The sequence below is a fragment of the Pleuronectes platessa genome, chromosome 7, assembly GCF_947347685.1.
Source record: "Pleuronectes platessa chromosome 7, fPlePla1.1, whole genome shotgun sequence".
NCBI classification, from domain to species: domain Eukaryota; kingdom Metazoa; phylum Chordata; class Actinopteri; order Pleuronectiformes; family Pleuronectidae; genus Pleuronectes; species Pleuronectes platessa.
In genome coordinates, this window is record NC_070632.1 from 18,273,913 (window position 1) to 18,301,641 (window position 27,729).

General features: G+C 41.6%; 3 protein-coding genes across 6 annotated transcripts; all 3 read right to left on the reverse strand.

The window, feature by feature from the left end:
- Positions 1-4,048: 4,048 nt before the first annotated feature.
- cnot4a (CCR4-NOT transcription complex, subunit 4a) lies at positions 4,049-13,715 on the reverse strand. 2 transcript variants are annotated; one of them, XM_053427524.1, is made up of 13 exons: positions 13,450-13,715; positions 11,079-11,302; positions 10,634-10,831; positions 10,250-10,336; positions 9,871-9,972; positions 9,540-9,665; positions 9,322-9,446; positions 9,016-9,222; positions 8,375-8,432; positions 8,010-8,265; positions 6,715-7,212; positions 6,245-6,478; positions 4,049-6,025 (listed from the first exon to the last, which is right to left on the reverse strand). In XM_053427524.1, the coding sequence occupies exons 2-13, from the start codon at positions 11,250-11,252 to the stop codon at positions 5,697-5,699; spliced, it is 2,394 nt and encodes a 797-aa protein (XP_053283499.1). In that variant the 5' UTR covers positions 11,253-11,302; positions 13,450-13,715; the 3' UTR covers positions 4,049-5,696. The 2 variants fall into 2 exon arrangements, with proteins under 2 accessions (XP_053283499.1, XP_053283498.1); XM_053427523.1 differs by having other exon boundaries at positions 6,227-6,478.
- A 788-nt stretch (positions 13,716-14,503) lies between these two features.
- zgc:136858 (uncharacterized protein LOC678543 homolog) lies at positions 14,504-21,408 on the reverse strand. Of its 3 annotated transcripts, none has more exons than XM_053427492.1 (19): positions 21,380-21,408; positions 20,285-20,399; positions 20,070-20,184; positions 19,792-19,966; positions 19,402-19,513; positions 18,366-18,472; positions 18,089-18,215; positions 17,795-17,915; positions 17,600-17,685; positions 17,261-17,397; positions 17,116-17,175; positions 16,976-17,039; positions 16,790-16,884; positions 16,571-16,699; positions 15,984-16,098; positions 15,758-15,895; positions 15,441-15,607; positions 15,103-15,185; positions 14,504-14,955 (listed from the first exon to the last, which is right to left on the reverse strand). In XM_053427492.1, exons 2-19 carry the CDS (start codon positions 20,364-20,366, stop codon positions 14,763-14,765), a joined length of 2,106 nt encoding a protein of 701 aa, XP_053283467.1. In that variant the 5' UTR covers positions 20,367-20,399; positions 21,380-21,408; the 3' UTR covers positions 14,504-14,762. The 3 variants fall into 3 exon arrangements, with proteins under 3 accessions (XP_053283467.1, XP_053283465.1, XP_053283466.1); XM_053427490.1 differs by lacking the exon at positions 21,380-21,408 and adding an exon at positions 21,301-21,374; XM_053427491.1 differs by lacking the exon at positions 21,380-21,408 and adding an exon at positions 21,285-21,372.
- Positions 21,185-25,813, reverse strand: LOC128444832 (interleukin-17 receptor A). Its single transcript, XM_053427493.1, has 11 exons — positions 25,592-25,813; positions 25,477-25,498; positions 24,901-25,035; positions 24,712-24,830; positions 24,488-24,608; positions 24,091-24,138; positions 23,849-24,006; positions 23,661-23,735; positions 23,483-23,552; positions 23,013-23,108; positions 21,185-22,921 (listed from the first exon to the last, which is right to left on the reverse strand). The coding sequence occupies exons 1-11, from the start codon at positions 25,688-25,690 to the stop codon at positions 22,026-22,028; spliced, it is 1,839 nt and encodes a 612-aa protein (XP_053283468.1). The 5' UTR covers positions 25,691-25,813; the 3' UTR covers positions 21,185-22,025.
- Positions 25,814-27,729: the final 1,916 nt, after the last annotated feature.

Genomic DNA, 27,729 nt, shown 5'->3' on the forward strand with positions numbered 1-27,729 from the left:
CGCAAAAATATCACTTCCCTAAATATGTCTGAACCTTTTCATCAGGATTCACATATAATTCTCAGGGAAATCAAGGGAAATGGATCCTGGATCCCACAACTAAACTGGATCTGAACCCAAATGTAATGGGTTCTGACCCCTATGTATCCTGACCATAGACTGTATATGTATTCTGACCCATTTTTCTGTGGTCGTCTGTCCAGTAGTTTTTGTATGATGCTGCTAACTAACAGGCAAACGAACGCTGATGAAAACATAACATCCATCGCGGCGGTCAGTAAAATGATGTTTTGCAGGTTATTCGATGTGAAGATGAGAGGAGTCTGTAGAAAATAAAAACAAATATTTTAATATTTTCTATGCTGCATTATTAAGTACAGTGCAGGGAAGTGTCACAGTGGATCTGCTGTTACACAAGGCTGAAAGCTGCCTCGCTTAATCTCAAGTATGTAACAACTACTGAAGTATAAGTGCAATGACAGAACCTACGAGTCCTGGCTCACCTGCGCAGTGTCACTGAAGACCGCACAAAACCACCACAGACGTCACAGCTGCAGTTTGGGGACGGCATTGTGTATATTTTGGCTCATGATCCATCTGTTACTGTCAGCTAGCTCTATAGCAGCAGCCACTGCAGCTATTCTGTGCCCTCTCCACATGCCCTCTCACTGTAGCTGCAGTCCTCAAGAAAAGCAAGATTTCAGCAGTTTAACAGACTGAACCCCTGCAGAGGGCTGGCTCTGTGGAAGAGTGAAAAATCAGGGCTTTTTCTGCCTCGCCCGATGTTACACCTGACTCCAGTTAAACGCAGTTTGTAGACATTTATTTTGCAAATGCTCAGCATTCATCAGTCAGACATTTAGAGACAGGGGTTTGAAGTCACCTAATTTCCCCCAATTTGGACTCTTTCAAATTAAATAAGAACAAATGTGACAGTAACATCCAGGACTTCTCTACCTCTAACCTCCTTTGCTTCAACATCCAGCTTCACTCCTCCTCTATCCCCTTTATGATAATGAGCATAAATATGCTGTTTCAGCAGTGCAGTAAGATCAATAAACTAATCAGTGGCAGCACTGTCTGTCACAAAACGCTTGAAGATCCAGTCCATGCAGCTTTTAGAGCAAACGTTTCCGGCGGAGCAGAAAGAAGAGACAACAAGCGGAGTTATTTTCTGTAGCTTGCAGAAAGGGAACAGATGCTATTCTTGAACGCGTCGGAGGTGCATCATCACAAACATACCTGCACTGTGTTTTCAGTGCAGCGTCTGCGTGAGTGTGTGCTGGTTGAGGAACACTCTACTCCTGCTCCTCCTCCTCCTCCTCCTCCTCCTCTTAGCAGAGCAGAGCCCCCCTCCTCCCCTCCATCTCTGTGTGTTGCTGCTGACTCATTGTCACAGCCCTTGAATCTGCTGCCCACCTGCATTATTCACACACTCACCTTCCTCTTCTGCTGCCTCCTCAGCACCTGGAGCCTGTAAACAGCGGGGTGGTGGTGGTGGTGGGGTGGTAGTAGTTCAGGGGGGGGGGGGGGTTACTTCAAACATCCCCTGGTCTGAGCAGAGGGGCATCTGTTTCAGGACGAGCGCTGAGAGGATCAACAATCCATTAGTCATCTACTAAGATTTTTTATTTTCTAAGCTTTTTTTGAAAAACACAATGAGCTTGCACAGGGAACAATTCTCCAAATGTATTCGTTGATGTGTGGTTTTAATTGATGATACAGAGGTAACAGTAAATAAAGATTATTGGCCTCTCCGATCTATAAAGAACCTACGTCCACCTCCGGAGAAACCCGATATGAAGCATTCACACACAATCTCATTTAATATCTGTTGGTGATGAAAAACATTATTTTAAATAATATTTAAAAAAAATAATTATTAATAATCTGAGTTTTCATCCAAATTAATCACAAATTTCAAAAGAATCCTCAGAAAATCAGCAGAAGAAAACAGTTATTATGTTTCAATCTGCTCGTCACATGAATATTAGAAGTTAATTCATCGAGATGAGCAGCAGGTGACTGTTAAGGGACAGAATTATAAAAAACACTAATCAAAACTCAGAAAAAGGATCCTCACCGGTCCACATTTATTTATTTTATTTTGGTATCGGGATCTGGACCTATGAGTCAGACATTAGGGAAACACACTAACTATCCAATTTTTTTTTGCCACTCAGGTTTTTTAAGTGTGAATTGAAAATAGACTTTCACTGACCATGGCCCTGAAAGCTAACATCACTTTAGCAGAAACCGTTTTATTTCTTACATATTTAAAGTGTTAAGCTATATGAGTAAATGAGATATAGATGGTTTTGAGTGATAATAACTCAGCATTTGCTCATGTTATAACCAGTGGTGATTTGTCTTCCTGGCAGTTGTAAAGTTTGTTGAAATAAATAAATAAAAAGTTAATATATAAGTTATAAGTCATATAGCTGAATGGGGCAGTTTAAAAGCAACTGATTTTTAAATAAAAAATAAAACAAAATGAATGTGAGCTTTAGGAGAAAAAGAAAAGATCCAAATGAGGATTTTCTGCTTTTTTTGCCATTAGCAGAAACAAACTTATACACATCGAGAACCGAATCTTCAGCCGCAATTTGCGCCAAAATGTGAACTCGTTTCCAGAGTCCTAACTCAGCCAAATCAACACACACAGACAGGATATAGACATTTTTCAATTGTGTGTTACTTACGCCCCCCAATGGCGTCGTTGTTTCCAACCTTGTATCGCAAACACAGCCAGAAATCTATTTTGAAATCACACGAAAAAGAAGCTCCTTATAATCACAGAACTTGATTGAAAAAGTTGACTTTTAACTTTTCTTCTGTATCAAATCAATTTAGTGATCATAATCTTAACCTTCATGGCAACAATGCAAAAATCAAACTGCAAGTGATTAATTCGGTTCCAGTTTAGTGCCAGATAGTAAACATTTTAGCGAAACAAGAAAATCAACTTAATGTATAAAGAACTTCCTGTCTTCATGCTGAAAAAATCCGTATAAACAATTTATTTTGGATTAGTTCCCACCCAGAATATTTTTGCAAAGCCATGTTGGTTTTATGGTTGCAAACTCATGTTAATATGTATAATGAAAACTATTATCACCACATTTAGTTATTCATAATGTTATTGAGTCCATGTTTCCACTGATTCTAATTAAATATCGTTATTTCTTCTATATTTATTAATATATAAGTAAGTTACTGTTTTATTTGCAAATTATGTTTACGGGTGTATATCTTTATTTTTAGATTTTCCAGCAGAACCTAAACTTTTAAACACTATAGAATTTGCCCAAAACAAAAAGCCATTATATCTTTGTCTGGTTGTAAAAAATCTTAATGTGTCTCAAATGAGGGCAAAGGTTGGGAAATTAAACCACAAAAAAAAAAAAATTACTTTCTGTTTACACTCCCCAACGCTCACAAAATGATGGGAACTTTACAATATAAGAGAAAAAAAAAACACACTGGAATCAGGGATTTGTGGGCACTAATAAATCCAGAGACACCTGATTCAGGTACAGTATATTTCTGCTGAGACAGTAAAGTATTTGTATCAGTTGTGCTCCTCCTCTTGTCTGTCACTAGTCCTACAGGACAAATAAAGTGCTGCAGGAACCTGCTGCTGCATAAGCTGAAGGGCTGCAAACTCTTGCTGCTGAGATCTGCACGCTTGCTGCTATAAATAAAACATATGATCAAAGCCTCCTTCGGAACTTTATATATATATAATGTGCTTATTAAATACCGTGAAATTTAACAGTGTTATTTAGCAAAAAAAAGATGATGCATCAGAGAAAAGTGTTGTATCCGAGTGTCATTCAGTGTAACCTTGTGTGCTGACCCAAAGTTTGACTGCAGAGCTTCATCAGTAACAGAGTGATCTGCCCCCTAGTGGAAGACTTTGGGAATAGGAAATAGGTGTGATTTACAAGATCAGTCATGAATAATATGGTGGTGACACTTTCATAGTTAAAATCGTGCACATATGAGTCATGGTGATGAGAACACAACATTAGACAAACACCAGCTCTGAGTTTTCAGTTTTATTTAAGGTTCATTTTTCCAGACCTGCAGAGGACAGTTGACCCCCGTAAGCGCCTCGATTTCTTTTTTTTTTTTAAACCTCGCAACATCATGTTAAAACCCATTGTATGACTCTGTGGTTGGTTTCTCCTGGATGAGTTTGTTCATTTTGTGAATACTGTTAAATACAGAACAGCAGGAGGGGGGTGGGGTGGGGAGGGGGTTGGTAAGAGAGAGAAAGAGAGACAGAGCGAACACGGATGAGAGAATTAAGACTTCAAAAAAGAAAAAAGAAAAACGGCGGTGGTCCGAGAGGCCGGTCGCGAATCCTAATGGGTGAGAGCTCCTTAAAATAACCACTACTTCAGTACTCATAATTGTCTTGCTGCATCTTTCTTTATGACACACGCTCACATACAGTTGCTAAAGTCAAATACAATATTGCATAATTTTCAGCAATCGTTAGAGTCCTCCCTTCACTCACTCCTTTCTCTCATCAGTTCATTTTAAGGCCTCGTTTAAGCCCTTGTGGGTCGAACAAGGGTACCTGTTAACCCTTTCACTATCATCGTGGGTCATTTTCCTCATCCGCCTAATCATTGTCTACTCGGTGGCTGTCCATATGAGGGCTAGCTACTGCAGGTACCACACAGTGGCACTGTGAGTAAGAGTCTAGCCCTATTGCTCAGGATGTGTGCCACGATCTCCCAAAGCCCTGGCTCCCTGCGGTTAGGCAGTGCTCTATCCTCTGATACAGAGGTTCAGCAAAAATGTCCCTCCAGCAGAACGGGGCTACTGAGAGCCCTCCACTGAAGGGAATGTGGGCTAAGTGGCCTCTGAGGCAGACCATTTGTGTCCCTACCTAACAGGGAGCCCATGCATAGCCTGTGCCCTCAACTCCCATGTGTCATCTGCATTCACCCTCTTTTCACCAAATCTCAGCTTCTTTTTTTGGGACATTTCATTGGAAAGAAAAAAAACACTCAAAAAAAGCTAAGTGCCGACCCCTTTTTTCTCTCTCTCTCTCGCCTTGTTTTATCCGCTTCTCAGCTGCAAGGTTTAACCGTTTCAGTCTCCTGTAAAAGTGGGGAGGATGAGGGTCTTTGGGGCAAAGCTTCAAAGAGCAGATTCACAGCTTGTTTCATTCCTCAAAACCTAATTGCAACTTTCAACTTTCAAAAAACACAAATGTTGTTCATGCTTACTGTTACGTAATTTTTTTGTTTTTTTAAAAGACCCCACCTCAGCTGATTTGTTTCTTTGCCAGTTTGTAGAGTTTGTGAACTCTTGTGTCACCACTGGTCGCTTTGATGCTCTACTTTTTTCTTGTGCTCTCCGTAAAACGGCAAGCAACTCAATGATTACCCATGTTAAAGCCCAGAACTAGGTCTAAGGATTGGTGATGGTAGCAGACAAAGGGTCTTGATAACGTGTGTGCCACAAACAGAAACAAAAACAAATAGGCATTCGGAGTAGACAATAAAGGAGGGGGGAAGAGAAAAAAAAGAAAGCATGTTTGTTACTTTGTTAATAATTTCTCATACTCTGCAGATTGGTGTGTATTGCATTGGGGGGGAGGGGCAGAACAGGGTACAGGATGAGTGGGTATTAAGTGGTAGTGAGGGAATGGATGGGGTGACTGCTGTAGTCTGTGTTCAGTGGCGGTCCACGGCGGCACTCTGTAGCAGCTCTGTGGCGGGCTGTCCTGGGGGTCTGAAGGCGGTCTGGAAGCCTGGGGGCGGGGAGTGGTACTGGCTGGCGGGGTTGGCTGTGGGTGTGGGCATGTAGGGAGCCCAGCCGCCGGCGGCTCTGTGGTGGAGTGGGAGGTGGGCGTCGAGGAGGCCGCTGTGGTGGGGCTGGGGCGTGGTCACAACTGAACTGGACGGGCCGTCCATCTCTGTGAGTGCCTGCAGGGATTTGAGCCAGTGTGGTGGGTTGTCGTCCTGGAGACAGTCTAAACTGTTGCCTACCGAGGCCGGGATGCCTGTGGGGGGATGGGGGGGAGGAAATACAAAGAGTGTAAGGCTAATACAATTCCTTGAGCAACAACAAATATTCATCAGAAAGTATTGTGATAACTGATTTATCCTTATTCTCAGCAAAAATGATAAAACAGTTTTGTAAATGTGATGACTAAACCAAATAATGAAATATAAAAATTGGGATTATTAAATCATATAATGACCTGCATTGTAGTTTCTACCTGTGATGATAGCAGGATCCATCCAACTACCTGTACCATCCCAGCTCAGGCTGTGCGAGATACCTACTGGCCCTGTCGGCCCACCGATGTGATTAACACTGTTGGAGGATGAGGAGGATGAAGACGAAGAGGAGTTTGGGAGACCCCCGAAATTGATATTGATATTGGGCAGGAGAGCTCTGAGGCCGTCCTGCCACTCTTTTACATTTAAGCCGTCTATAGAGCCGCTGTTTTCTGCAGGAGAGGAAAAAACATGTGTCAGTTTCTCAGGTGTCGGAATCACAGACTAGTGGTTGATGACAGAACTGCGACTGTTTCCTCCGTAAGGTCAATAAAGGTTAGTCAAAACAATAGTAAACAGTATCTTAACGCTGTGAGGAAATGGACATACACTGTGAAATTCAATGACATCATCATGTAATGCATCTACTCAGGATTCTAACATGAAAAGTGACACAGGTGTCCTGTACCTGAAATGGGGATCCCTCCCAGTCCTGTGTTGTGCTGAGGGGGCAGATTCAGGTCCAGGAAATTACTGTGTGAGGCAGCACTGGCTGAGTGGTTCAAGTGTGTGAGGTTATTTCTTGTGGGGATGCCCATCCAGGGGTGTCTGGCAGCTGGCTGCTGTTGACTGGCCTGGCTGTTCTGACTGCCGGGGAAGCTGAACGAGCTGTAGATGGCTCTGTGGTGGAGCTGGGGAAGGCGTGGCAGGCCACTGGGGAAGTGATGGGAGGCGGCGCTTGCGTTGAGGGGTGGCAGGCCGGGACCGTGATTGCTCCCGTGGGGGAGGAGCCCCGGGGACAAGGGACTCTGATCCTGTACCGACAGCTCCTTCTCTATCAGGTCGGCCAAAGCCTTGCGGGTGACGTCGAAGGGATCGAAGCCCAAGTCGTCATCCTGCTGTTTGCTGGACGAGCCGAAGCCAAAGGCTGCCTGCCAGTCTGTGGAAGAAGACACTGGTATTGTGTCTGCGAGGAGAGAAGACAGATACAAGTTGAAGTGAGAAAATTTTACATGACCGACTGCCATTGTGTGGTGCATTTAGAGCTACATCTGTGACTGCTCAAAACATTTTAGAAGACACCAAAAGTGTTACTACAGGCTACTATTCCCTATAAAAAAATTAGGCTAAAATACTTGGATTTCTACACAGTTTGGGCTTAGGTTCAGTATCTCTTGCTCTTATGCTGACTTTGTAATAATATTTAACTATTCAAAGGAGGCCAGAGTTATGACTGTAATCAAAGGGTTGAAGAACAGTAACAATTTTATCTTCAGCACATTATTTTCAGCCTTGTGCACTAAATTGGCAGTTTGTCTGGTAACAGGCTAAATCCCTCAAACTGTCTCTGCAATGTGTTTCGAAAGACCTTTTGAAATCTTTTTCAAGACTAACATATTTAAGAGCACTACCAGGAAGCCAGAGACATCCTTCAGTGAAGACTATTAAATCATAGGTCATTTCCTATTTAAAAAAAAATGTATCGAGTATATGGTGACTATGTCTCTGACTACAGATTGACTGATCTGTAAAGAGGGGGCAGCCCTCTAAGGCAGTCTGCTCGTTTTATTATCAAGAACAATTTACAAAGCCTGCAACAGCAGACAATGCTAAAGTAATAAGACACCACCATTAGTGTCAATATTATGGTGTACAAAGCTTATGGCCACTGTATTATGAAAAAAAAATAGTCAGAATAAATGTTGCTGTGACTTTGTGTCACGGTTTTAAAAGCACAACCATTTCGTTTAATCTCAATTTTACCTGATGTGAAGAGGCTCTGTGGTTCAGGGGTCATGGGCCAGTCAGAGCTGCCGCGGGGGGAGCTGGGGAAGGGGGGCAGGCCGGCAGGGAGTGGGTTAGGGTGTCTGAAGTTGCTGTTGTCTGAGAAGAGCGACTGGGACTCGGCTGCCGCACCCTCGAAGGGTGAACGGGCTGTGAGGTCTGACATACTGATGGGCACCACCAGGCTGGGCTTGGTTAAACCCGGGGGAGGAGAGGGGGAGTCACTGGTGGGCATCTAGAAAAAAAAAAAAAGAGAACAAAAATGCTTGTGAGGTCGTCTGTCTCAGAGCAGAGTTACCGTTATTTAGATGTAACTGAAATAATAATAGTTTAAGTAGTTTTACCGGTTGTAAAGTCTCTCCATTCACCATACCCATTGATTCTGAAGGTTTGTCACTGGGACTAAGGACAGAAAAGACATTTATTTAGATACAATATTTTACATCTCTAGCGTTTTATCTTAAGTTTTGATATCCAAAAGAAGTATCTCTATACAGTTTGACATATCCTCTGTCATGCTTCTCATACAGGGGCCTTTTTTCTTGGTCTGCTCTGATTGGCTGAATGTTTTCTGAGCGACGTAAAGCCAGCCCACACAGAGATAATGAAGAGTAGCCTAGAATAGCTTGGTAAAACTCCCCAAGCAATACGAGCGCTAAATTCCGAAAACGGACAATCAAATCTGGAGTCAAATTAGTTTTGTGGTATTTCAGAAGAAAACCTCTCCTTGTAAACCGAAGGATGGAAAACAATATATGCTTCCTGACATGCGGTGATTGTGCAGTATTTCCCTATATTTGTACTCTCATAGCTTGTTGGCTCCGAAACATTACATATCATTTAGCTGACACCTCCCCATAACAAGAAATGGTTCGTAACAAAACTGAGAAATGAAAATAGTATCTTCTACAATGTGGACCCTGTGAAGATGATAAATCATTTTTTGGAGTATACAGCAGTACTGACGAGGAGTGGTCCGTGTTACCTGTTACTGTCGCAGTTTGAGGAGAAGGGGGACAGGCTCGTACGCTGACCAGGACCCAGGTCTGTATCTAGCCCATCTGAAGTAATAACGTCTTGGTCTAGATAGTCTAGGAGCGGAGGGGACTTGCGGTCCTCTGAAAGCCCATTGGCCAGTTTGTTATGCCCTGACAGCGTTGGCCACCCATCTTTCCCATTGCTATTGTTGGATCTGTTGCAAAGCAGGAGAAATCAAAACAAAGTTAGCCCAATACTACAAGCTACTGTGGAGGTAATAGGACAAGGAACATAGAAGAAATGACAAAACGACCTCTGTGTGGAGTTGGATTTACTCTTCGACTTCTCTGTACCACATGCTGGAGGTTGTAGAAAGCTAGGGTTAATTTTATAGAGGTCTTGGAGGAGTTTTTGCTCGTACTCTTGATGCTTCCCCGCCTAAAAACAAACGACACAACATGAGATGACTGCTTTTTCAACTATTAACGACTCATACAGGACAGAGCGAAGATGTATTATTAAGACTTTTACCTGCATCTCCTCTTTAGTAAAGCTAGCCGCTTCATCCCCCAGCTCATGTAGATACATACAATCAGGTTTGGGACACTGCATACTTTTAAGGAAGTAACTGCAGTACTTTGTTGTGCCTAAAGAAGCCTGGAATACAAAAACAGATACAAGCAGAGTTAAAATGGTACAAGAAAACATGTGAAAAATTATGTGAAAAATTAAGGACTTTTCTGCCAGATTTTTTGTTTAATCCTTATATACACTGCATATCTTTCAAACTGTTCAAAGCCAATTAAGAGCCATACAAAAGCTGGACTGTCAAAATATAAGTTCAACTGATGAGGATTCTTACCTTTAGTGTTCTGCCATCAACAACCACATTGTTCACACACTGTATTGCTCTTAAAGCGTCTTCAGAGCGGATGTAAGTGACATAAGCGCTAGCACTTGGCCCCTGAAAAAACAGAAAAGTAAACAGTGGCTACTTAATAATCCAATAATATAAAAACGTTTTATTTTAAATTATAAAAATGTATATACAAAAAGTACAAAAAAAAAAGATACCTAAAACAATGCTACAAAAATATTAAGCAACTCAAAGTAACATTTCAGCAAATGAGTAAACAACACAGGTTTTCTGTATTCAAATAAATTATATTGATTAACCTCTGATAAAGTTTATAAACCTATCTACTGCGTGTTCATCCAGTCAGTAGGATTTGACCACTCACCTGTGAACCGGCATAAGATGTGCTATTGTTGATGACCACTTTATGGATTTTCCCAAACCTCCCAAAATACTCTGGTCGTTTTAGGACCTGTAGGCACAAGGTGAAGAAATAACAATTAGCAGAGAGCTTTGATAGACTGTGACTTCTCAAATACACAATGTTGAACACAGGATTTAGGCTTCGATGGGGGCTGCACTGAGACCTTTATATGTCCATGAAAATCTCTTCCTATCAAGATCTTTTCAATCTTCACATTGTGGATGATAGTCAAGCTCAAGATGAAGCTACCTTCACAGCCACTACCTTATTCATATCAGAGTTATAATTTACAACACACCAGCAGCACAGGTCTCACTAGCTGGTGAGCGATCACTCTGTACTCACCTCCGGGTCGGCGAGCCGCTGTGAGAGCCCAACCACAAACACCAGATTTCTCTGGACCACTCTGACACTTGCCAGATGTTTGCGGTTTTCTGTCACCTTCTGCTTCTTCTCGTTCTGTTTCTGCTTCTTTTCATTCTTTATCCTTTGGATCTCCTCCTGTGACAGAGGCTTGTACACAGCCGGGTCCTCTGGGTACGGCTACACAGAGAAAACACAAAGAAGTTGTCAGTGTGGTTTGTTTAACAGGCTTTAATTGCCAAACGTTTAATGGTATAAATTCACTTGATGATGAACTGATATTTAAAAGCTATTGTAAAAGGGGGTTGAATAGTTAATTTCCAGCCTGTGTTCACAAAGCACATCCCCTCTGCTGACACTACAGACAGCTCAGTGTCCAGTTGGGATGAATTTCTCTGATTCCATGATCGTTGCAAAGTTTCCTAACCTTTCTGCACGCAGGGCACAGGCCGTTCTCATCTGTGCGGATGCGATGCCAACAGAAGCGGCAGATCTGGTAGCCACAGGTGCAGGGGAAGAAGTTGACATCATCAATTTCCAGCGGCTCCATGCACAGAGGGCACTCCATGGGGTCATCCTTCATTTCAGGGCTGTGGGACATCCTATGGCAACGGCTAGTGTGAGTGTTGAAGTTGTTCACAGAGCACAGGGCTACGGAAAAAGAGAAAGGATGGTTTATTCTGAGAGTTCCCTCTAATAATGTCAGCCGTTTGAATTCTTTCTACTATTAACCCTCCACCAAAAAGGCTGTGTTTTCATGTGCTTTTTGCTTTTTGTTAGTTAGCAGTATTACACAAAAACTACAAGCCCAGTTTCCATGAAACTTAGTGGAAAGAAGAGGTAAGTGTCAAGGAAGAAACAGTTCCCTTTTGGTTTGGATCAAGGGGTGGATTTCACTGTCTTTGACATTGTGTTTTTGACATTTTAACCAATATAATAAGTTATAATTCATGGATGTTGAAAAGAAATCAGGCATATTTAGGAGTATTTATGACTGTGTACAATTAAGAACAGCTTGTTTGGATTTAAGGAGACTGTGGGGCCTTGACCGATATATTTGCTTTTCTGAGTGCTATCGTACTTGAGCCTGTTAACAAGTAAGCAGGATGGTACTGCTTCAACAGCAGAGGAAAAAAATTGGACTAAACAAACACTGGCATATTACTATATAAATATCATCCATGCAGAGTTTTACCCAGTCAGCTGCAGATGAAACATAACACTCAGTTGACAGGTTATTAGTTACATCTAGCTAAACCTACTGCAGTCTAATGAAATATATTTTTAATATAATGACAAATATAGTGTTCAGTCTATAATTTAACTTTTTAAAGAGGTGTTGATCCAACTTTTGGTGGCTGCATTTTGTGGTTGAGCTGAAGTGCGTTGCATTAGTTATATTCTATCTCCTAATTTACACCATCAAGGGTAGATTCAATATTTGAAAAGACTATTGTTATATTTTGGAGATTAAATAATCCACAGAAAAATGATCTGCAGGTAGGGCTGCATTACGTTCTAAATTACCCAATTAATAATTTAGGCAATGAAGTAACAAAAAATAGTGGAAGTTAAAGGCAGCTTTATCCTATGTCTTACTGTGTTCGAACACAAGTAATTAAAAAACCAACACACAAAAAAAGATTGAGTTTAGGAAGTCATTTGGCAAAGAAAAGGATAAAATTGTCATGCTGAGAAGCTGAAACCTGAAAATATTTGGGATCAGAATCATTTGTGATAGCTTTCTCTCAATGTATGGATTAGTCGACTAATCCTTTCAGCTTTATCTGCAACTGCTTTAATGATCAAGACATTATGAATACTCAGACAGAAGTGTAAATCTGAACAAACTCAAACCTCTGCTAGTAAAGTGGAAAAATGAATGTCCATCCCAACACACAGGCTAATAGCAGCACTACCGATAGCTGCTGCGGATGTTGTGGTATCTTTGGTTGTATCTGGTTGACAGTACCTAACACGACACAGTCATCCTGGGCTTTACAGGGGGAATTTAAAAAGGAATCGGGGTTTGTTTACGATTGAAGTGGTTAAATGCTTTCCTATCAGTGTGTACGTGTGACAACACCGCTGCCGTCACTGTGATATAACCCCAGTGGATGATGACAGGGAAATGCCAACATTTCCCTTTTACTGTAGCTGGCAGCTGGTGAATACTCATGTAAACCGGGAGTCACAGCTTCACCTGCGGACACCAGCTGGAAGCTAAAGTCGTGTGTTCAGCCTATATATCCAGATAGAGAGGCTGGTGACTGTAACAGTTCTGTCTCCTGGATCCCACATAATGACAGATGTTATTTGACTAACGATAGGCTAAGCTAACATTGGGCGCAAATTAGGCGAAAGAAGCCGGTCGGGCTAGCATCGGATATCCAGGGTTATTGGATGTGTAACCAGCCAAAACAAAACACACAGATGTGAATGCCATCTGGTTACTGGTGTTGAACATATGAATAAACGCATGACACCAGGTTACTCTTTATCCTACATACTAACTGACAGCTTGAATCCTGCTAGCCGCTAGCGTGCTACATTATCATGAAGACGTACGGCGCGGCCTACACAGGCTAGCGCTGGACTGGAGGAGGGTTACTGACACAGTAAACAACTGACACTGCTCCCACGACATTAACACAGCACGGACGGTGCCCTCACAGTCTCCGGGAAGCTCTCGCGTCAGCGTGTGAAGTCGTGGGAGACCCAGCTCTCCTGTGATTGATGAGGGGGATTGGGTGCTGGCTAGTCCGGCTAGCAGCCTGGCTAGCGTTAGCGTCACTTACCCTGTCCGTATTTAGCTTAGATTCCACTCCGAGGGAGTCACACCAGATTGGGCGGAGACTGCGGCCCAGTGTATGTGAAATGTCCAAATTTCTACGGACGGTCACTTAAGACAACCGTAGACGAGTTGGTCTGCTGTGATTAAAAGGCTGTAAAGATGTTTCTGCCCCTTTTCTTCTCTTGGTATTGTAGAGACAATTTACGCTCAAACCACCATCTTAGCTAGCATTAATGTTGGGAGGAGGGAATGGGGCAAGTATGCTGTGCCACTGAGTCTGCGCAGGAGGACAGGGGCATTGTGGGAGACGGAGTTTTCCGGGAAAAGTTCTCTGCCAACATGTGGAACGGGACTCATGAGATGACGGCAAATCGGCAAAGTGCATTAAAAGTGCAGTTCTTCACAATTAAAGTTTTTTTATTTGAATACTGACATTTTAATACGCATTTTAATATCACACGTTATATTAGTCTGTTTAATACCAGTTTTATGGTCATGCAGATATAAGTATGAATCATGTGTCATGGAAATATTAACCAAGATTATTAAGTTATGATCATCTATATCAAATTGCTGTCATTATTGTATGTATTTTATGTTCAGGAATTGTTTTGTATTTTATCTGGACCCTGAGTCTGAATAATGAAAGACATATCATAACATACTCATGTCCCAACGACTGCTGCTAATGTTTTTTGTATGTATGTATGTATGTATGTATGTATGTTTGTATGTATGTATGTATGTATGTATGTATCCATCCATCCATCTATCTATCTATCTATCATTACCCTCTGAGCCTATATATATGCAGTATAAAATGAATAGATGGATGGAAGTATTATTAAATTAATAAAAACAGACATTCTTATCTAAGTTCTATATAAACATAACATCCAAGGTTTAGAACAATTCTTCTTTTCAGTCAGTTTTCTCAAGAATCACATTTTGAAAGTAAAATTAGCACTAACAGGCTAGACACAAACGCTTACTTCCTCCATCACTGCTGTTCAATATGTAGTTTTCTGCAGTATAAGAAATCAAAACACTAGAGAACCTTATAATGGTTATTCTTATAATTTATTCACAAGGATTTGTAATCATGAGCTCAAGTTAAGGGGTCATCAAAAGAATCAGTAATATCAAATACAATTTGTGTTACGTGTTATCATACATTACATTTATTTACTCAGTGTTTCATTTTGGTTTCATATGAATCCAAGGCTGCAAATCATAAAACACTGAAACATCTGTTTAAACAATCCAAATTCTTCACATGTTTCTCTGTCAATGTCCCAAACTGAAAGTATGTTCAATCTATATGCACCTGTAGCTCGGTTTTGGCCAGTTCTGAGTCTGGACTTTGTTCAGATCTACTGAGTCAAAAGTGAGCGTTGTGTCGATGGGGTGCGGTGATGCCAGGGACAGCCGTGCAGCCAAGAGCCCCATCCGAACACAGATGTCTGTGTCACGCCGCCGGAGGATCCCTGCCATCAGAGCACCAGCAAGACTGAAGAGAGAGCATAGATGAGTGTCTGCTGTTTGAACTGTTACTGGCAGAGAGAATACAGATCATTGGAAATGAAAAGTTTCTGAAACTGTAGCTGCAGAAGAAAAAATAAGGGAAGAGAAAGAAGGTGGAGAAAGGTTTTAGCACCTGTCTCCTGCTCCTGATACATTCACTGTTTCCTCTGCCGTCACGGTCAGCGCCGGGTAATGTACAGCACAAAGCTTCCTGCTCTGAAAGTGTAGCAAAAACTATCCTCACTTTTACTGTTCTGGTAACCTTCTTCATCATCATCATCATCATCATCATCATCATCATCATCAACATCATCATCATCATCATCATCAACATCCACATCAACATCAACATCAACAACATCAACATCAACATCATCAACATCAACATCAACCCCATCGTCACCATCATCATCATCGTCATCATCACCATCCCCATACATTACACTGTCTGTATGGTCAGTCAGTCCTTACCCTCCTCTGTTGTCTTGGCTGCAGGTTGACTGAGTCTGCGTCCTGCTCTCCACACACCAACACGCCATGAGCCCCCAGAGTCACCACCAGACAGTGAAGATGCTCCAGAAGGGGGCGTGAGAGATCCACAGCAACACCAAGCACCTCCTCCAGAGAACTTGGCAGCACTGCCACCCCACAAGACAAAACCACATCCGCAGCCTGTCACACTGTTCGTATTTTTAACAAGTGACCTAACTCTAACAACGGTGGGTCCAAATGTCTACAGTTGAACCATTCAATACTATTTTTCTGCCTCTCTGTCCACTTCTGTTTACCTTCAGGTGTTTGGATACCCAGTGCTTTGTTCATGGTGCACAGCTCCGCCAGGTTTGGAGACGAATAGGACAGAGACTTCCAGGCGTCAGACAGGAAAGGCTTACAAGCCTTTTCTGAATCAGTTGGCTCGTACCAGACTGTGAGACACATCAGTGGTATACATCAAATAAACCTTGTGTTGACAATCTTTTATTATCATTTAGTCACCGTCTTACCAATGCTTACCGTTGATGTTGTGCTTTTTGGCAACACCACAAACATAGTCAATAGTGGAGACAGGGATATTGCCATCAAGACACACAAGAGTGGCTGATAAAAGCTGCTTCTCAAACTGTGACACCTAGAAAATGTAGATAAAAGATAGAATAATTCTAAAACAAGTGTAGTAATCAAATAAGTGATGTTTAATTCTACATTCCTCTAATAACAGAGCTGCTTCACAGCTACACATAAAATACAACAATAATTTTAGGGATTGGTTCAGAGAGTAAAACATTTAAATATAGATTGAAAACTAATGCAGCTAATTATTTTCATGAAAGGTGTTTTGTTTATCTATAAATGTAAACAAAATAATACAAAGAATATTTATATCAAACACATTAAATATGAACCTGTGCAGGTAGGCTCAGATTCAGGATCTCTTCTTTTTCTTTTTTCACTTTCTTTAACATTGTGAGATGGGGCGTTGTTCAACTCTAACCCGACATATTTAGGTAATTCATATTTATGAGTGTGTGCAATTTGGTGCAGATCTGAATAAAAATCCAGATCTAGTGAATTTAATTGATATATGTGCCAATACAACTTACACACTGCTCTGTGATTTGCTGGTGAATGTCCATGTCGCCCAAGCCGAGGCTCAGCTCTCCACTCTCAGTGATGACAGCACAGTAAGTAGCTGTGCTTTGTCCCTCCAGCCTGGCAACACCACTGGTGTTCTTTCAGAAACAAGAAATTAACATTTACATAATTCAGTAAGAAGAATTTTAATCCTGCTTAGTGACAGTCACCTGTTGATGTGCACATACCATATGTTTACAGTAGTTTAATACGGCATCACCGTTTGAGTCAGCTCCAACAGCTGAGATGAACAGAGGCCTGTGGCCTAATCGACTCAGAGAGTCTGGAAGACAAACACCACAGAAGTGAATGTGACAAAATCAGGTTTTAAAGTGTTGATGAAAACGTGCATGAAAATAAGATAAAGATCTCACCAGCGATGTTCCGTCCTACACCACCAAATGACTGACACACACTTCCTGGGTTGGTCTGTCCAAACTGAAAGAGGTAACAAGTGCTCTCAGACTATATTGTTATAAGACCTTTGGATAAATGTGTTGTAAATTAAACTTACGTGAATTGTTTTTGCTTTTCCTTTGGCAATGAAATCTACATTTATTCCTCCAATCACAACCTGTAAAATAAAAGCACTACAGTCTCTGTATTCTGCCAATATATGACTTCTGTGGAAATACTCCAACATGTGTGTTTGTACTCACGATATCTGATTCTGATTGTGATGTGTGTCTTCCAGAATGATGAGTTTTACTTTTGAACTTTCTCTCATTCATGAGTTCTGACAGTGCGCAGGCGATCTGACTTCCAACTCGAGCATTGTTATGAATGAGAGCGATGTCTTGAAACATCCCCGGTTAAGGACGGTGTATTAGAGCACATAGGTCATCAGCAGTAGACACTAAAGTTGACTGTAGTTTAACTCTGCCAGCCTGAGAGAAATCACATTCATCAATCTACCTTAAACGTTTTTTTCTAAGAATTTGACATGATCATGTTTCCTGTGTTCTTTGGTTGATGGTTTCAGATTTTCTCAAGGATACTGGCCTGAAGGGACTTTCCTTTAGTCAGCTCATTGACCTTCTGAAGAATAAATGGGGTCACATCTCTTCCAGTGATTTGTTTATTGCTGAGGGAACAAACAAAAGGTGAGGATTTCCCCATCAAATTCTCCATTGATGTAGAAAATGAGTGCTGAGAGGGCGACAGATTACAAGAGTATAACAGAATTTCTGTACCTGGCCTCTGTCACAGCAGCCTGGACGGCTTCCTCTATCTGCAGGCCAGCGGCTGCATGCTCCTCTGGGATGGGCACCGCTAACAGGACACCGCTTTGAAGACCCAGGGACAGAGTGCTTGCTGAAAGACAAAGAAAACTGACATCCAGACATGTAACAAAAAATGACACAAAACATGACAAACGGATTGTACAATGGGTTTACCAACTGAAACATATTCTGTTTTTAATATGCCTGGACACAAAATCTCTTTAAACTCTAGGACAATCTCCAGGATATAAACTGTTCATATACCAATGAGTTTTGCAGCCTCAGCAGGGTTTTCAGCCTGGCACGAGGAAGTGAATCCACTTTGAGGAGAGAAGAATGCTGGGAAGTTCTTTGACTTCCCATAAGTGGCTACACAGACGCCATGTGTTTCCTGATTAAAGATACACAGCAGAAGGAATAACCCATTTTAGTTTCATTCACACATCTCAAATAATACAACACAAAATATTGCTGATACATATTTGGCTGTATAAAAAGTGTCCACTCAAATAGTATTTAAAAATGATCTCCATATTCTTACAAGGAATTCAAGGGTGCGACCAATGTCCAGAATAGACTTGACCCCAGCAGAGATCACAGCGATGGGAGTTCTGCTCAGCTCTGTCAGATCTGCACTGATGTCCAGACCTAAAGGAACAATCATTTAGTCAGTGGAGGCTAATGGTAAGACTTTATGTAACTATTATGGCTCCTTAAATAAACAGCTTATTCTTCTTAACGTGCCCCAAAAAAAGGAAAGTCAAAGTCACAATCCTGAGTCTTGGTGTCAATACACAGGAAGGTCTTCCTCAGAGTGAACTATCCCCTCACCAGGTGGGCTCGGCCCTCGGCAGCTGAATCTGTTCATGGTCTTAAGCCTGAAACATGCTTCTGCGACTGCGTCTGCGTCTTTTCACGTCGCTGTGGCGCAAGACTCGTTGTCATTCATGCTTCCCCAACCGTTGCGCGTCTTACAAAGCAATTCCGCGCCAGAACACTAGGCGGAGTAATGGTTTTTGTCGAAGACGACCTGAGAGACGCCTTCTTTCTTCTTCATCGATTGTTTATTTACATAGCTACTGCGGCTCCTTGTAGCCTTTTTCAGGCGGACAAATACGCCAGTCGGTGACGGGTTATACAGGTGGACATACTTTCGGATCTCTTCTGCCAAACGCTCTTCTATTTGGTCCATATTCATTCTTCTAAATCTCCCGTTGTTTCTGCCTGTATTATGGGGCATGAAACCGGAAATGCAGCTCCAGAAGGGATGTAGAGCAGACCAATCACAGCCTTGCGGGCTGAGTGAGCTTGCGGAGCTTTGCCGTAAATTTTAGAAAAGCAGGGCAACGCCCGTCAGCACGTAAGGAGGGATACATAAGCACGTAAGGGACCTGGAAGGGCTCTTGCGCTTACGGGCCCGTGAAAACGCAGAAGCATGTTTCAGGCTTAAGTCACCAAATCGGTTCGGTATATGAGGACGTCATTGTTTATTTTGAGAATGACCTCCATGTAAAAGGAGGCGAAAACCATATAGTCTGTCTATCATTAATATTTGTCAATAGTGTGTGTCATCTTACTGTTCTCTCCATCTCTGTGAACTCCTCCGATACCACCTGTGACAAACACAGGGATGCCAGCCCGATGGGCAGCTATCATCGTGGCTGACACTGTCGTTCCTCCAGTGAGCCCCTGAGAAAACACACAAATACATTCAGGACTGACTGCACCACACCACAACGAAATATAAACTCACTTATTTCAAGCGGATGAAACCCTGCAACCAGGTCAGCCATAATGTATATCAGACCGGTATGAATTCCCAGTGGCAACATTATTACGAAACCAGGGGTTCGGATTTTGAATTGAGGACATTTACATGAAAGGGAGATTTTTTGTGTTTCTACTTTAGGTTAAACAATCTGAAAACTTCTTCCGGCACTGTTCTTATCTGAGCTGAATCGCCTCACTTTGCTGGTGACGTATGGCAGATCACGACGGGACACCTTCACGGAGCTCCTGCAGTGCGCGAGGTGGTCCAGCTCCTCTGACGACAGGCCGACGTGCACTTTGCCCTCGATCACTCCAACCGTGGCTGGAGTGGCCCCTTCAGCTCGGACGATGGCCTCCACCTCCTTTGCTGTGCTGTGCGATTACATCAAGAGGGATCATTGTCAGGGATGAAAACAACTCAACAGTAGCTGCTGGTATCAGAGTGTGTTGACGCCTGAAGGTCTTGCAGGTGTACCTCAGGTTGTGTGGATAGGGCATGCCGTGTGTGATAATAGTGCTCTCTAGGGCAACCACTGGTTTGTTTTCTGCCAGCGCCTGTGATACAGATGGATGAACTCTGTAGAGGCTGTCTGAGGGGAGATATTCACAAATTGTCATCCCTATCAGCATCGTTACACTTTGAGCTGTGTGTGCAATATATATTTTTTCAGATATCACAGATAAATGTACCATTTTTGCACCATGTGCTCTGATACGTTGTGATTCCTCTTCTCAGGACGAGTGCAGGGAAGCTCTTCAGCATTCTCCTCATTCTGCTCAGATTTTGAGGGAAACCCTGAAAACACTTCAGTGGGAAAAAGCAGAGTCAGCTGATCAGTCCACTTGATTTGATCAACTGTCTTTCACTGTTACAGCCTGATAATGTCATTATCCCCTCCAGTATTACTCCTATTTGCATAAATACCAAAACATGAGCAGTCAATTTCTATGAGTAAGATGTTCAGATGATTTTGATTGAGACATTTTCTCTCTCATTGTTTGATTAAAAATAAGATAAAAACTGAGCAGATGATGATCATCACCTCTGCAAGTTTTCTTCAAAGCAACCAAAAAATGCAAACGCTAAGACTCTAAGGAGACAATAAGGTTGATTAGGTCAATTTCTTGTAGACTTTTATATATTGAAAAAAAAGTGTGTCCATTCTGTGAACACACATAAAATCTGTTTAGGTAATATGTTTGTTGAAATCAGAACAAAAACAATATTACCTCAATTTCTTGCAGGAACTATCAAACAGGCTCCCGCAAGCTGTATCACACCCCGCAGTGTGTGTGTGTGTGTGTGTGTGTGTTTGTGTGTTTTCTGGCACTGCAAGGCACAAGTCCAAACCAGCTATTGTGAGGATTTTCTTTGCTCCATTAAGTCGGGACAAACTCCCAACACCATCCCCCTCTTGGGGCCACTCTCAAAAACTTACACCCAAAGTCCACAGCCAGTGTCTGTGTAATTATCACATTTTACTCCTATTTCACTGCATCTACACACAGAAGATGGTGGGATGTAATGTATTACACTGTCAATGTTGTGTTTGATGCATAAAGCAAATAAGGTTCATCGTACATATCAAATTTGTTAACACGGCTCATTTAAAAGCTTTAATTTGTAAACAACACCTCATTAATGACACAGAGAAGATCACAGACATCGATTGATACAAACCAACATTACATTTAAACCATCTGACCATCAAAGTGCTGGAAAGAAGCCATCAACATTAACTGAAAAGCTACCCCAAGTTTCCCCCAGCAGAGTTTAGTGCTTACCTTCTCCAATGCAACTAAAATACTGGAAACTTTGCCCAGAGGGTTGAACTTTGACCTGAACACTGTTTACACAGCCCACAAGCATCAACCACAGATCACTGTGCTCTAAACTCCAGTCTGGAATTGTCTCCTGGTGACACTGACATCAGACATCAATGCAACAAGCAGCAAGGTAAAACACACGGTATATCACATGTTTGTTTATAAAAACATGTACATAGATTTAATAAAGTCTGGAAAGAAATTATAAATGTTCCGGTCTTTTTTTCTACCAACAAATTACAGCAAGATTTCACAAAAACTACTGGAAGGACTACCATGAAACTTAGGATGTGGAATGGGTCAGTAAAGAACTCATTATATTTAGCTATGGATCGAGGGATTTTTCCACTGAATAATTAATGTGTAGATGAGAAAAATCTGGCCTATTTACGGGACCTTCTGTAAATTTAAATGGACTATTGAGCCTTGGTATGCACTATTGTGCCTTTCTAGTTTATTTTATGGATGAGCCCATATCTATTCGTACTTAGAGATCCTTTTCTTGACTCTGAATCAGGCCGTAGTTGTCATTAAACTACATAAGTGAAGTGCTACCCTCAGTATTTTCCTGGTAAGTCAAAGCAGTCAAACCGGCTGCTTTTCCTCAACAGTAAGATCTGAACTCAGCTGAGGAGCACATAAACAGCTGCTCGGGTCCTTTGAGTGCCATTCTGTCAGCAGTGAAATCAGTGTCACAGGTGGTTACATGGCTGATTACTTGGGTGGAGTCAGGTACGGAGTGAGATCTGTCAGGCTGCTTGGTCATGTGGGGCTCATCAGCCTGCAGCTCTGAGCTCTCCAGTGATTCTTCCTCAAACCAGTGTGGATGTTCCAGCTGGTGTGCATGGAAAGCCTCTATGGCATCCTGCAGGGCTCTACCCGAGGGGCACTGGTGGTACACGTCCTCTGAAAGCCCTTCGATGTGGTTCATTCTGCCTGGTTCATGCTTCTCAGTGTCCAGGATCCTGAAAAACAGCTCCTCAAACTGTTTCATCAGCTTGTACCTCACTGCGATGTTGAAAGGTGAAGGAACGTCCTCCTCTGAACAAACATTATCGAAATAAGCCACCAAGTATTTTTCATAGGATGCAGATCGGATGAAATGTGGCACCAGGAGGCAGAGGGCTGGAGTCAGCATGTCGCCTGCAGGTGAGTGGACGTCCTCCCTCAGAATAACCTGTTTGTCTCCACACATGGCTCTCCATTTGGCCTGTACCCCTCTTGAGCACAGGAGTAGTATCTTATTTGAGGAGTTTTCGATTTGCTCTCTGTGCCAGTCCAACCACTGAATCCTTCCCAGTGCTCCCAGTCTGGCAGAGTCCAGCAGATCCAGCACCACTTCTGTGCCGCATTTTGCTGCAAGGAAGCCACAGAGCTTGAGAACGATGTTCTTGTACAAGGGGTGGTCGAGGGAGTAGAGGACCAGGACTCGTTTTCTCTCCTGCATTTGAAAACCCTCTGGTTGGTGTCTGGCAGCAGATGAGGATGTGTTCAGGGAACCTGGGACAAGTATGCAGTTAAATAAAGTTTGAATTCAATGATCGCCTAATTTGATTGAATTCAAGTTAAGTTTAAGTATACGAGGACAAACCTTTATGACATGCTCTCCACAGGAAGTAAAAAAAAAAAAGCTCAATGACAAACAGGCCCACCGATGCCTTTATGATGACAGTCCGTTGTGGATAATCTGACCAAAAAACAAGTTTAACAGATGGAGATTAGAAACATCGTTATGTAAATACAAAAAGTTAGTCAAAACATAATGAAACCAGTGATTCCAGTTCTGAGGTCTGGCGCTCATGCAATGGTTTTAAATCACAGGGGCTGGTGAAAATATTTATAGTAGGTAATTAAAAAGTTTTCATACCTAAATTTGCATCTGTTTTCTTATATTTTATGAGTTACCATTTTTTGGGGTTTGAAATAAATATATTTAAATAATTTCAGAAATGCTGCAACAAAGGGTAACAAGTGAACTGTGCTTCATTTTAATGGGTCACAAGCAAAAGGATTGGAGTCACTGATTCGAGTCATTGAGAATGGGTCAAAAGAGGTACTTACAAGGACACTCTTTGATTGTTGTCTCGTGGCGTTGACAGTTGTTTTTGCATCGTATAAAAAAGGGTTGAATCTATGAAACAGCCGAGTAAAGTCACTGAAATGTTGATGTTCTTCCTCTGAAAGTTAGATTACATTGTTAACTAATGAGGATGGGAGATTAAATCAAAACCGAACTCACCGATAACAACATGTCACACTTTGGGAGCTGCCAAAAACCGAACACAAAGGTCACGTTCAGTGATGTTCGGTTCCCCTGTTTGTTTAATGGAATAAGAAAATAAATTCTGGTTTATGGTCGTATAAATTAGGTCTCACACAGTTATTCTGGTCATCACTGGTGAAATGGGAGACATTTGGTGTATTTACCTTTGAGACATTGTGTGAATAATGGAAAGTCTGGCTCTGGATGGAGACTTGGTATCTCTCTGAATACTCTGCTGCCTCAAAACCCAAAACGACAAACAACTTTTTCTTTTCCTCATCCATATACATGGCTTTGGTCATGTGAGGCTTCCATAGACTACCTGAAATAAAATAGGCAAAAGAGTACAATGGATTTCTTCTTGTTTTGCATTAAAACTGGAGAAGTGTAAAAATGAGAAATTTACCATTTTCGACACACATTTGAGCCGTTTGGATTCTGCTATCACCACATCCTGATGATTGAGAAGAAGCTGATTAGAAGGTTTTAAACTTCCTGTCGTACCCCATTAATAAAAAAAAGCAACAAAATCTGTGAACTGGGGAAATAACATAAAAAATCTAAACTATAAGATAAACAAGTATAAAGTGTCCTGTTGCTTTAACTAATAAACAACATGTTGAAAGTGAAACTGAAAATCAAAGCTGCAATTGTTAATTGAATAGATGGCAATCGATTAACTTTTTCTTTATAACTGTGCGAATATGATTTAAATCATGTGACAAATCCCCAAAAATGTATATCTGACAAAAACTAAGAAAATAAAATGTACTTTTGATGAGCGAGACATGAAGGAAACTCACCTGGGATAAAAATTTTCTTTCTGATAGTGAGGTCGCTACTCTTGGGTTCTGGTAAATTAACAACTGACACTGCGTATGTATGTTCAGGCTCGACAACAACTCCGTCCAAGGAAAATTTCCACTGATAGAGAAATGAGAATCATAAATGCTTTATATCATCTGTGTGTATATGTGTATACTGGTTGGCACTGCTACAGCAGAAGTTAAAGATATATGTTGCTTACCCTCATATGGTTTTGATTATTCTGTTCAGTGATGTTGAAAGAAAACTGCACACACACACTCTGATTACTTTTTTCATCCCAAATATTTATCTCTGACCCAGACATGTCTAATACACCTCCTGTGAATAGAAGAGCATATTGTAGAGTAAAGTACTTTTACACAGAGTTGCAGAGTTTAGCATTACTTACCATCTAACTCTAAACTCCATGTCACATTCATACTGGGGACGCTCCCACGTTCGTCAGTCATGACTCCCACATGCTCAGGATTCCAAATTGGGCCGCTGGGAGCTTGAGATACCTTGTGTTTATCTGAACAGTTATCTGGCATTTAGGGAAAAGTGTAAACATTATCAAGTTTCAGATACATTTCACAGACTAATATGCAATGGTGGAAAATTGCCCACAAATATGCAATACTTTTACTTAATCACGACACAAAGGTAAACATTTCTGAAACCTTCTTATTTACTTGAATGTTCCCGATGAGTTCTGCTTATTTCATTTCACTCCTACTCTTCTTTGCTGCACTGCAAAATATTTCAATCTGACGTGATAGTAACTAACTGCTTTACAAATTCTGATTAATAGAACAACATTTATGTAAAAAAGTTAGTCCCACCCTCACCAGCTCATTATGCATAAATTTTCCACCTTACTAGGAATAATACCAAAAACTGTCATATCCAAAAGTGCTTAGAATTGCACAAAATATTTCCATTTTGTTGTTTTAACTATAGGCTACATAACAATTCAAATACTCACTGATTTTACAATTGGCAAGACCCTGAAAAAAATTCGGAAAAACACACACGTTATGATTGGAAATAACCCACTTCAATATCTGTTAATAATGCTCAAAGATACTTTGAATCCTCACCGGTTGTCTGCAGTCCTGATGTGGGTTCAGAATCCGAAGAAAGGACGACGCTGTGAGTCCAGCAGTCAAACAAAAACAGAAAAAAGGAAGATGGCTCATTGTGTTGCTGGTGTTGCTGCACAATGCAGGAGAAAAAGCTTTAGAAACTAAAGAGTAAATACAAAACACTAAGTGACACTTCTGAGGAGATGGTTCGAGAGTCTGGTTGAACAAACACTAAGAAGAAGATGGCACTCTGAGTTTAACCAATGAGATTCGTTTCAGATTTATCAGGTGCTGTCATCTGAAAACACAGGAAGGACGTCCTTATCAGGTGTGGTTTGTAGTTTCCATTCCTATCGACAGAACAGCATTGGTTACTTATATTGCTCTCTGAATGTTTGCTTTTCTTGTTCTTTCTTCTCAAAGAATATAAAGACTTATGCCAACTGATATGTCAAAGCACCAAACATTCACTGGGTGGCAGCAGTGATCACGTTTATAAATAGTATATGTCCTGTTGAAAGAGTGTACCCTGCATTTTGTTAGTCTTTGTTGGACAGTAAACAGTCGAAAATTGACAGGAAATGAGGAGGAAAAAGGGACATGAGCAACTAAGGTGCCAAGGATTCTATTTTATAGGACAAAAATGTGTCTGTGGCTCTGTTTGGAACCTTGAACTCAACTGTATCAGTTTACATAACTCACAGACAGACATGTGGACAGAGAGAGAGAGACACACAGCCAGAGAGACATACAGAAAGACAAAGAGACATGCAGACAGACAGAGAGGTGGATGGACAGACAGACAGACAGACAGAGAGACACAGGCAGACAGACAGACAGACAGACAGACAGACAGACAGACAGATGGATGGTAAGACAGACAGACAGACAGACAGACAGACAGACAGACAGGTGGATGGTTAGACAGACAGACAGACAGACAGACAGACAGACAGACAGACAGACAGACAGACAGACAGACAGACGGATGGTAAGACAGTCAGACAGACAGACAGACAGACAGACAGATAGACAGACAGGTGGATTGTTAGACAGACAGACAGACAGACAGACAGACAGACAGACAGGTGGATGGTTAGACAGACAGACAGAGAGGTGGATGGACAGACGGTCCTGTGCCTCTGACGTCTTACCAGAATAGAAAGTAGCTGTTGTATTTATCCTCTGTATGAGAGTGGGGTCACAGCAGTGATTCAGGAGCCATGACGACACCATGATCCAAATATAAAAATACACTTATGTCCAGTACAACTGTCCTATAGTCTGTGACATGCTGCGTTCAGGGTTTATGTAAATGTTTTATTCAACCCACCAATTTTGTAGTTGAAAACTTGGATAACTGGTATCTGAACCCAAACTGTTTTCTGTGTCATGTTTTAAAAACTTTTCCTCCTCTAGTCCACACATTCAGTCTATAACCCATTGTTTTCAAGTAAGTTTGTTTTTTATTCAGGAGGTCACTAAACTTGTGATTTGTATATTTGGATTAAAAACTCATCAGCCTCAGATTGACCCCTTGGACTTTTTTACTTAAAAAAAATCGGTTTGGTGGTCAGTCAGTCCCTTTGTTCAAAACCCAAAAGTCTTAAAAACTATTGGAAGAATTGCCATAACACTCTCACTGGACCCAAAGGGACTTTGGTGATGCTCGGATCCCCTTTGCATCTTAGCCTGCTCACAAAGTATTTCCGTGCCCAAAAACAACCTTACATGTGAAGCTGCGGCTGATTCCCCGACATAAATAATAATAATACTACTTTATTAAAGGATTTCCAATTCGTCTTCATAAACTGACATCGATTCACTTTTGAACCCGACCTGAAAAGGCACCTTCATAACAGTTTGTCTTTGTCGCTAGAGCCTAAGCCAGCACGGCGCATGACAGGTGTCTGATATCTGCCGAGAGGATTACTGCTGCCTATCAGATCAGGGGTGTTTGAGGTGTGACCCTGTGCACAACAATAACATGGAATAAATGGGTCACGGGTTAAGGGCGAATCAACAAGGGGATTGTGCATTGTGATGCAGCAATTGTCAGGTGTTTGGGGGGGGGGGGGGGGGGACTTCACATCATCCCAACACAAATCGCTCACTAATAACTATAAAGTCTTTTCCTGACCTCGCTCACCACT